We start from the raw sequence: 10864 nt of genomic DNA, 5'->3' as shown, positions 1-10864 counted from the left end.
TACCAAAGCTAAGCTTAAAACCTCAATCTTGATTTAATTTTTTGCAGGATGCTGGGGTGTTACGATGCTCTGCAGAAAAAATATGTAAGTTGGCATTTGGTCACTCATGGGCCACAGTTTTGCAAGCATGAAAAACCTTCTAATGTGATTTTTTTTTCTTGCTTGTCTTTTAAACAGCTCAGATTAATCGTCTTAGCAGTAAGTTTGGCAAACATATACTCCATATATGGAAATAAAGCTTTCCTTTCCCTTTGCTTGATTTTCATTTTGTTGTTTCTCACTCAATACAGGTCTACACCAACCTGGAGGATCCCCAGGTAGGTCTTCCATGTTTTGGTTTGGATCAAAACATAATTAAATTTCTTATAAAGACATTTATTATCAATAACAGTTTGATAAAGGTGAATATTTAAAGCTTTGCATGTAGTCTAATATCAAGATAACAGGAACCATCAGCACTGGAACTAGACAGAAAGGAGTTAGCTCTTTTATTCTTGGGGAACAAAATAAACTTAATGATTTTTTTCCTTATAAAAAAAAGTACTTTCCTTGACACAGAAAATAACAGACACAACCCACTAGGTGTCACCCTAGTTCTGTATTATATTATTATAAGAATGGTTCCTCCATCCTTATAGTTTTAGTTGGACCATTAAGAAATGATTTTTGTGGGGTGCAAAATGCTGTTCCCCAAATGTATCTTATACACAAAGCTTTGAAATTTGTTTCTTGCCATTGCAAAATAGATTTGATCACAGTTCTCCCTTGAGTGCTAGATAAATAACTGATGCATTTGTATTAGACGGTTACAGAATGTTACCAGTTTAAGTTCAAATACACGGACAAAGGCCCATCGATGGATTTCAGAAGGTAGGCCTTTATTTTTCCCTCTTCATCAAAAAAACCTCCGGTGAAATATTTTTTTTCTAGCTATTTGTCCCAGTAAAGTGTGGAGAAATATACATTTTGATTCTGGGGCCTGAACGTTAACTCCGGTTTGTTTGTTGACAAGGAAAATGTACATTTGTTTCATAGCAATTGCTCACCAAGAATGGGCTTGTTACAAAGTCTAAATACTGGTAGGTTTGTTGCAACAAATATAATCAAAAACATCTTTGACCACCTCCAAAATTCTGCAGAAATACAAAAATTGCAAAATTGCAGAATTAAGAAGACCCCCCTAACTCATCCTGCATTGCAGGCCCCGGATTTTATTCCCAGAGTCACGCCCCCTCCTCCTATTCACCACAATTGGTATTCATGCTCAGGTGCCCTTTGACCTTCGAGGTCCCATCCAGCCTTCCTGGTTTGTCCTCCGAGAGATTTATCTCCCGTGATGAATCTGACTAATTCCCCTTTAAAGCTACTTAAGCGAGTGGAAAGAACAACACGATCTCCCGTGGAGTCATTGTCACCAATTAGATCTGTGAAAACATCCTGCCTTTGGTGTGTGTGTGCTGCTGAATCAGGTTGTGTGGCATGACACCACATTCAAGAGGGAGACAGACAATTCTATGTACAGTCTCCACACTTTTATAAACGCCTCTAATACCCGAATACCTTACAAAACTACTTTTTTTACTGAAAGAGTAGTAGATGCTTGGAACAAACTTCCAGCAGACGTGGTTGGTCAATCCACAGGAACTGAATTTAAACCTGCCTGGGATAAACATAGATCCACCGTAATATAAAATATACAGGAAATACAGTATGAGGGCAGACTAGATGGACCAGGGGGTCTTTTTCTGCTGTCAATCTTCTAGGTTTCCATGTTTCTAAACTGGACTTAAAATCCTAGGTTTAGAAAGCTTAGAACTACGTCGCTTTAAACACAATCTAAGCATAGCCCATAAAATCATCTGCTGCAACGTCCTTCCTACTTCAGCTTCAACCACAACAACATAGGAGCACACAACAGACACAAACTTAATTTAAACCACTCCAAACTCGACTGCAGGAAATACGACTTTAGCAACCGAGTAGTTGATGCCTGGAACTCACTACCGGACTCTGTAGTATCGTCATCTAACCCCCAAAACTTTTCCCTTAGACTGTCCCCTCTTGACCTCTCCCGATTCCTAAGAGGTCAGTAAGGGGCGTGCATAAGTGCACCAGCATGCCTTCCGTCCCTTGTCCTCATATTTCTCTCTTACTAGTATCATGTATATGAATTTGTTTGTTTGTTTGTTTGTTTATTTATTTATTTATTTATTTACTTACTTACTTACTTACTTACTTACTTACTTATTAGATTTTTATGCCGCCCCTCTCCGTAGACTCGGGGCGGCTCACAGCAATAATAAAAACAATATACAATAACAAATCTAATATTTAAAAATATCTAAAAACCCATTATTTTAAAAACATACAAGACAAGCATACCCTTCATAAACTATATAGGCCCTGGGGAGATGTCTCAATTCCCCCATGCCTGATGGCAGAGGTGGGTTTTATTGAGTTTGCGAAAGGCAAGGAGGGTGGGGGTGATCCTAATCTACAGGGGGAGCTGGTTCCAGAGGGCCGGGGCCACCACAGAGGAGGCTCTTCCCCTGGGTCGCCGCCAGATGACATTGTTTAGTCGACGGGACCCGGAGAAGGCCAACTCTGTGGGACCTAACTGGTCGCTGGGATTCGTGCGGCAGAATTATATCTTTACGTACCTCCAATATGTACTTGACAAAACGAATAGCTGAACCTTCCTTGCCAAGAACTGCTTTGCTGCCCTTGCTCTGCTCCCTTTATTTATTTACTTATTTATTGGATTTGTATGCCGCCCCTCTCCGCAGACTTTGGGGGAACCCTGGTCTGCTTGGTGCAAGGGAATGACTTGGACAGAGCCGAGTTTACAGACTTAGGGAAGGAAGCTAAAACCTCAGGGTCCTCCTTTTTAAGAGGAGGCAATGAACTTATTTAGCCTCGCAACACAACTCCGGCTACTTTGTGCTTCCAGTCAGCAGAGTCAGTCGAGCATCACCTGCGCCGACACCAAGAAAGCAAGTATCCTGCTCATCCGGAAGATTTACATCCTGATGCAAAACCTGGGGCCACTGCCTGACGACGTCTGCCTGACCATGAAGCTCTTCTATTACGACGAGGGTACCTTCAGAAATCTTCATATCCTCTAATAAGGGAGGGAGGGAGGTCAGAGGGTGGATTATTTATTTTCTCTTCTCCCCCCCCCCCCAGTTACTCCGCCCAACTACCAGCCCCCTGGATTCAAAGAGGGCGACTGCGACGGGATGGCCTTCGAGGGGGAGCCCATGCACCTCAATGTCGGGGAGGTCCCCACCCCTTTCCACATGCTGAAAGTGAAGGTGACCACTGAGAAGGACCGCATGGAGCGCGTGGACAGAACCATCCTCAAGGAGGACACCAGCTTTGCTTCCCTGAAGGGCTTGCAACTTCAGGAAGGGCAGCATCAAAACATGGAGGTAAGAGCGTTGGGATGCGTTTGTGCGCTTGAAGGGATCCGCTTTATGTTTATGTTGCTTATTTATTTATTTATTTATTCATTTATCCAATACACAAAACATAGGGAAGAGAATAGACTTGAAGTAATATATATAAAGATAATATGTAAAAATAGAGGAGAAGATATATGAAAGGAAGAAAATATATATGATATATGAGATAAAGGAAAGACAATTGGAGAGGGGACGGAAGGCACACTGGTGCACTTATGCACGCCCCTTACTGACCTCTAAGGAACCTGGAGAGGTCAATCGTGGAGAGTCTAAGGGAGAAATGTCGGGGGTTAGGGGTTGACACTACTGAGTCAGGTAATGAGTTCCCCGCTTCGACAACTTGGTTGCTGAAGTCATATTTTTTACAGTCAAGTTTGGAGCGGTTAATATTAAGTTTGAATCTGTTGCGTGCTCTTGTGTTGTTGCGGTTGAAGCTGAAGTCACAACAACATCACTTGCATTTCAGGGCAGAACTAGAGACGGACCAGGAGGTCTTTTTTCTGCCGTCAATCTTCTATGTGTCTTCGAAACCATCAAACCAGTTGCGCTGAAAGACATTCTTGTTTGTGTACTTTACACAGGAGGATTTTGTGCCAGAAAATAAAACGGGAGGGCAGAAGAATGCGAGGAGGAAGCTGCAACCAGAAGGTATAGGATAGGCATAGGATTTCCTTCTGCGTTCTCAGTTGCCTTGCCTTTTCTGGGCATTGCATGGAGTTTATTTTATTTATTTTATTTATTCGATATTTTTTAATGCCACCCTTCTCCTTAGACTCAGGGTGGCGTACAATGTGTTAGCAATAGCACTTTTAATTAATTAATTAATTAATTAATTAATTAATTAGATTTGTATGCCGCCCCTCTCCGAAGACTCGGGGTGACTCACAACAGTAATAAAAACAATATAGCAGTGGAACAAATCTAATATTAAAAAACATATAAAACCCTGTCATTATTTAAAAAACCAAACAACACATTCATACCAAACATAAAACAAAGTATGAAAAAAAAGCCTGGCGCTATAAGTGAGTCTTGAGTAGTTTACGAAAGACAGGGAGGGTGGGAGCAGTTCTAATCTCCGGGGGGAGTTGGTTCCAGAGGGCCGGGGCCGCCACAGAGAAGGCTCTTCCCCTGGGCCCCGCCTAACAACATTGTTTAGTCGACGGGACCCGGAGAAGGCCAACTCTGTGGGACCTTATCGGCCGCTGGGATTCGTGCGGTAGCAGGCGGTTCCGGAGGTAATCTGGTCCAAATGCCATGTAGGACTTTTGAACAGGGTCAAAATATTGCCCCCACAATCCGGGTCCTTGTTTTACCCAGCTCGGAAGGACGGAAGGCTGAGTCCACCTTGAGCCGTGAACTGAAGTTGTGAACTCGATGCTGATTTGAAAAAGAAGCATGATTGGGATTTAAAAAGAAGGCAGAGAAACAAATATTGCAAGGCCTATTTTCACCTCCAGAAAGATGAAACAAATGGGTTAAATTCCTTCCCCCATGACTGGAAAGCATTTTGCTTACATCTTGTTTTATTGAATATATATAGTTGTCCTTCTCGTGTATGTGGGTGATGCAAATTGAGTTGGGGCAGGGGGTTTTGGGAGGAGGACTAAACATGGGGATAGGCTGATATTTAGCTATCCCGAGTACTTTGCTAGTCTTGGGAAATGGAAACACAGGGACAACTGTTCCGCACCCAACCCCTCCGCCCTGCTTCCTGCACCCAGACCAGTGTGACTCCTCCTGCCTGATTTTGAAAACGTATTAAAGGCTGTTCGAAAACTTAATTACCGTCCGTTCGCTTTTCTGAAGAATTGCCTAATCCTTTGCAGAACCAAATCTGATTTGCACAGAGGAAGAGAACAGCACCGAAGAATTCCTGAGCTGCCCCATCAGTAATTCCAAGGTACAGAGCCCGGTTTCCTTTTCCCAACGTCCTCACGGGGGAAGAGAAGAAAACTGGCTCAGTGACTTGAAGGCAGGAACGTGCTTCGCCCCCCCCCCTCCCCACTTCCAGCCTCTGCTGTTATGAGTTTATTTCCCCAATTGTGCCGTGCTGGGACAGCTTCTCAGCTCCCCGTTAATTTAATTTTGTTTTATTTGCTGCATGGCAAATGGTTCTTAAAGCGCAGAACATCCAATGGGCCAGCTGAAGCTTATAGAATAGAATATAGAATAGAATAGAACAGAACAGAACAGAACAGAACAGAATAGAATTTTATTGGCCAAGTGTGATTGGACACACATACATAAAAGGAAAAGATGCATTTGTCAAGAATCATGTTATGAACAAAACTGTATTTTGCATGCAAGGGTCAGCTTGAAGCTGAGGATTGCATCGCAAAGGTGAGAGGAAGGAAGCCTTTTTAATAGAATAGAATAGAATAGAATTTTTATTGGCCAAGTGTGATTGGACACACAAGGAATTTGTCTTGGTGCAGATGCTCTCAGCGTAGATAAAATAAAATATACATTGGTCAAGAATCATGTGGTACAACACTTAATGGTTGTCATAGGGGTCAAATAAGCAATGAAGAAACAATCACTATGAATAAAAATCTTAGGATACAAGCAACAAGTTACAGTCCTACAGTCCTAAGTGGGATGAAAATGATGATAGGAATGATGAGAAAAACTAGTAGAAATAGAAGTGCAGATTTAGGAGAAAGTCTGACAGTGTTGAGGGAATTATTTGTTTAGCAGAGTGATGGCGTTCGGGGAAAAACTGTCCTTGTGTCTAGTTGTCTTGGTGTGCAGTGCTCTGTAGCGACGTTTTGAAGGCAGGAGTTGAAGCAGTTTGTGTCCAGGATGCAAGGGGTCAGTAAATATTTTCCCCGCCCTCTTTTTGACTCGTGCAGTCTACAGGTCCTCCATGGAAGGCAGGTTGGCAGCAATTGCTTTTTCTGCAGTTCTGGAGAGAGACCTCTGCCACACCTGTTCCTAAACAGGTTGTGGTACACAACTCTTTAAGCCTGAAAAAAGCAGCAATGTGGCCTGTTCAGAGTTTAACCATTGGGCGGTTTCACTCTTTTTTAGGTGGATCATTTAATAAGCAGGACATCGGAACTTGAGGTCACCGAGGGCAGAACACGAAGCGGGAAAAAATTTCAAGGAAGCTTAGTAAGTATTTTAATTCTACAAATAAAAGATCGGACTGATAAATCACGCAGGCATGACAATCGTTTGTTTGTTCTCAATTTATTACTTTGTTCATTTATTTTGTTACTGTTCCCATAAGTGGGTTGACTTTGTTATACACTGATTGGAAAAATAAAGGGAAACCCTCAAATCACCCACCCTAGATCTGAGTGAATGAAATACTATTCTCCTTGAATATTTGCTTGGCACAACAGCAGGTGAAATTGATTTGTCAATCAGTGTTGTTTCCTAAGTGGACAGTTTGATTTCACAGAAGTTGGATTTCCTTGCAGTTATATTGTGTTGTTTAAGCGTTCCCTTTTTTTTTGTTGAGCAATCTATTTATTATTAATGAAAATATGAATTAAACCAGTGTTTTTCAACCAGTGTGCCGCGGCACACTAGTGTGCCGTGAGACATGGTCAGGTGTGCCGCGAAGCTCAGAGAGAGAAAGAAAGCAAGAGCGAAAGAAAGCAAGAGAGAGAAAGAGCGAGAGAGAAAGCAAGAGAGAGAGAGAGAAAGAAAGCAATAGAGAGAGAGAAAGAGAGGGAGGGAGGGAGAGAGAGAGAAAGAGAGCAAAAAAGAGGAAGGAAGGGAGAGAAAGAGGGAGGGAGAGAGAAATAGAGCTAAAGGGAGGAAGAGAGAGAGAGAATTTTTTTGTCCAAACTTTTTTTGGCCCCCACTCTCCCCCCGCTCAATGTGCCCCAGGGTTTTGTAAATGTAAAAAATGTGTTGCGGCTCAAAAAAGGTTGAAAATCACTGAATTAAACGATTACATGATTGGCGTGAAAGCCAGTTTGTGTGAGGGGTGGTGGTGGTATAAAAATCCCCACCCCGAATTCCCAGTTTACAGCAGAAAGTGTTCCAGAAAGAACTTGCAGATCCTCCCATCCATCACACAAAGTGCTATTAAAAAAAACCCACCAGCCAAATGCCTGATTGATATAAAACTGTCCACCTATATATGCATTGTGGGAAAAGATTCTGCCCGAATCAGCAGCTCCAGAAGGGCCCTTTAGCATGTGCAGCAGGGGAAGTAAATCACACGCCCTTGCCCAGGCCCCGGCTACGGGCTGCCCTGACTGTCGCCACTCTCTCGGACAGCCCTTCATTAATGTTTTAGCACCAGAGGAAGAGTAACAGCCTGCAGGGGCCTGGCCAGGGTCTGAAGAGCCGTCTGCAGGCTTCTCTCCCAGAGCTGACCCTCCCTCTTTGTCTCTGTCCAAGGGTGCCGTGGAAAACGCCAAGCAGAGGCCCCCCAAGGAGGCCGAAGCCCAGAAGAGAAGGAGATCCCAGCTGGAGAAGCCTGTAAGTGTCTCCGTGCTGTGCTCAGGACCCCCTCTTCCCTACAGGCAGGAGGAAAATTAGAAGGTTTGACCTCTTGAAAGGTCCGTTTGGTAAAGGGAGGTGGCTGGAGGGACTAAGGGGTCAGTGAGGGGCGTGCATAAGTGCACTAGGGTGCCTCCCGTCCCCTGTCCAAATACCTCTCCTATATCTCACATTTCTTTTCTTCCACTCATATGTCTCTATGTCTCTATATCTCCTCCTCCTCTTCCTCTATCCTCCATTGATGTATTCTACTTTATTCTTGTATCTTCACTCCTATCCTCTTTCTTTCTTTCTTCTCTTTCCTTTCTTCCTTCCTTCCTTCCTTCCTTCCTTCCACCCTCCATCCTTCTTTCTTTCTTTCTTTCTTTCTTTCTTTCTTTCTTTCTTTCTTTCTTTCTTTCTTTCCTCTCTTTGATATATATTACCACATGGTTAATCTCATTAATCTTCATTATGTATTGGACAAAATAAGTAAGTAAGTAAATAAATATAAATGTAAATATAAATATAAATATAAAACAATAGTGGTTCGAAGCTGCTGCCCATCCATTTAACCTCTCTGCCCATTTGCCTTGTGGTTCTTTGCTCACACTCGCTCCCGCGTAAACTGTGCCTTGGGTTAAACAAGCGAGCAAAGTCGGAGCTGCCGAGATAAATCCAATAAACGTGGCAAACTCAAAAGCCATGCGCCTGGGCACAACTCTGGTTCGGCTTGAAGCTCCAGAGACATCTCTCACTTGTGCGTGGGACGGGTGTGACACCAACGGCAGCAAGGCCTTATTAGGAGCCTCCTGGTCACCTGGCGCCTCTCTTTTTTTGGCCGTGTAAAGTTTGGGACCGATACTTCGGCATACAAATCTAATAACTAATAATAATAATAATACTCTGGCAATTCCCTCTTCTGCAACCCCTTGTTTTTGGGACAGAATAATCTGGATGTTTGCGTCCTGATAAATTTCCCTGCCTCTCTCAGTGATGGAGGGTCAGCCTATTTTGGATAGCAGTGTCCGCCTTGTTCCTTATATTCCAAGGCGCTTCCTGCAACATTAGTGAGTCTTAATTCTCAATGAAATCCACATCCATTCGCTGAAGCGATGCCCTAAATCTTTTTATTTTTATTGCGGGAAACGGCCAAATCTGGCATTTTTCTGCCAAACCCTCCATTTATGTTTTTTATTGACGTTGTGCCACATTCTTCACGTTTGCCGAAGAATAAAGCCCCCTAAAGATTAGCCACGCAGGCCGGATTGAGAGCGAAATACACCTCTTTTCTATTTTCTCCCTTTTTCTGCAAGCAAGGGCTGAGAATTTAGAGGCCTTTCCTCATCACCTGCAGCCTAAGTAAAGAATCGCATGTCCCGGCACTTCCCTTAGATACGCGAGTGGCTGCAAACGCTCCTGGCGCTTTCAGGCCTCATGGCAAGCGGAGCCCACACACACACACAAGACGTAATAGGACATATTGACCGGAATATATTAGCTCCAGAGGGGAAGCGGAGTTGCGGCCACTGGACTGTGGTCGTGAATTAAATGGGCAAACATTTCCCCGGCTCTTCTTTGGGTGCAAGGGGGGAAGCAGGGTTTAAAAGTCCACATTTTATTTCATTTATTGGATTTATATGCCGCCCCTCTCCAATGACTCCCAGCAACCAGTTAGATCCCACAGAGTGGGCCTTCTCCAGGTCCTGTTGACTGTTGTCTGGCGGGACCCAAGGGAAGAGCCTTCTCTGTGGCGGCCCCGACCCTCTGGAACCAGCTCCCCCTGGAGATTAGGATTGCCCCCACCCTCCTTGCCTTTTGTAAACTCCTTAAACCCCACCTCTGCCGTCAGGCATGGGGGAATTGAGACATCTCCCCCCAAGCTTATATAGTTTATGTATTGTATGTTTGTGTGTATGGCTTGCTTTTTAAATAAGGGGCTTTTAGTTACTTTTAAATATTAGATTTGTTGTACATTGTTTTATTATTGCTGTGAGCCGCCCCGAGTTTACGGAGAGGGGCGGCATACAAATCTAATAAATAATAATAATAATAATATAAAAGAAAGAATGAATTTTACTTCGCAATTTCACTTCATTAAATTTGAGAGAGAAAGTTTTGCCTGTCAGGAGCATCAAGGCTTTTTCTTAAAACAAGGGAGGAATATTAGATATATTTCTATTTATTTTTATTTCAGTTTTTAGTTTGTTTATTTATTGGATTCGTATGCCACCCCTCTCCGAGATATGCTTGCCGCCTCCACTTATCAAAATAATAAAGGTGAGGTATAAATAAATGAATAAAAATAAATAAACGACTTCCGCCGCGGTTACCACGCACGGACCTGCTCGGCTCAGCAATTCAAGCCAAGACAAAACGGTGCATTTGCAATCGATGGAAACGAGGGACGACGAGGAAGAGGGGGATTCTCATGAAAAAACTGACATTCCTCCTCCCTCTCTGGCTTTTTTTCTCTCCCCCCTTCCAGGTTTGTCCTTTGGATTTCTCTTCCAGCCAAGACCTCAGTCCCAAGCGGAAGAAGATCAGCCAGCCCATGGAGGCCTTCTAGGTGGCCGCTCCCCGATTCCTCTGCCCGCTTTGTCTCCCTCCCTTCTTGCTTCGGATGTTTTAAAAGAATTTGTTTTTAAAAGATTAAAGCCACTGAAATTGCACGGGGCTCCTGTGTTTATTTTATCTAACAAAAGGGGAGGGCACCACCCACCCACTAGCCTGGGAAAAAAGGGATCACTGGGGGTCCTCGACTTACGGCCATAGTTTTTGCTGCTAAGCGAATCGCTGGCCAAGCGGCTGAATTTTGATCGTGTGATCACAGGAACGCTACAAAGTGTGCAAAACTGTCCTAAGTCCCTTTCCTCAGTGTGACGGTCGCTTAGAGCTGGGGTAGGCCAAGTGGGCTCTTCTGTGACTTGTGGACTTCAACTCCCAGAATTCCATCA

The 10864-nt window shown here is 43.6% G+C and overlaps 1 protein-coding gene across 1 annotated transcript in view; it reads left to right on the top strand.

The window, feature by feature from the left end:
- HORMAD1 (HORMA domain containing 1) overlaps positions 1 to 10563 on the top strand; it is a 12211-nt gene extending 1648 nt beyond the window's left edge. The window contains exons 4-14 of the mRNA XM_070766411.1: positions 48 to 84; positions 178 to 198; positions 291 to 317; positions 803 to 870; positions 2951 to 3096; positions 3187 to 3431; positions 4046 to 4112; positions 5294 to 5367; positions 6498 to 6581; positions 7827 to 7907; positions 10396 to 10563. Coding sequence (XP_070622512.1) covers positions 48 to 84; positions 178 to 198; positions 291 to 317; positions 803 to 870; positions 2951 to 3096; positions 3187 to 3431; positions 4046 to 4112; positions 5294 to 5367; positions 6498 to 6581; positions 7827 to 7907; positions 10396 to 10476 — 931 coding nt within the window. The 3' untranslated portion in view covers positions 10477 to 10563. The remainder of the gene's footprint in view (positions 1 to 47; positions 85 to 177; positions 199 to 290; positions 318 to 802; positions 871 to 2950; positions 3097 to 3186; positions 3432 to 4045; positions 4113 to 5293; positions 5368 to 6497; positions 6582 to 7826; positions 7908 to 10395) is intronic.
- Positions 10564 to 10864: the final 301 nt, after the last annotated feature.

The sequence above is a fragment of the Erythrolamprus reginae genome, chromosome 13, assembly GCF_031021105.1.
Source record: "Erythrolamprus reginae isolate rEryReg1 chromosome 13, rEryReg1.hap1, whole genome shotgun sequence".
In the NCBI taxonomy this organism is placed as follows: Eukaryota; Metazoa; Chordata; class Lepidosauria; order Squamata; family Dipsadidae; genus Erythrolamprus; species Erythrolamprus reginae.
The sequence above is the reverse complement of the archived record's forward strand: the minus strand, read 5'-3'. Positions and strand labels throughout refer to the sequence as shown.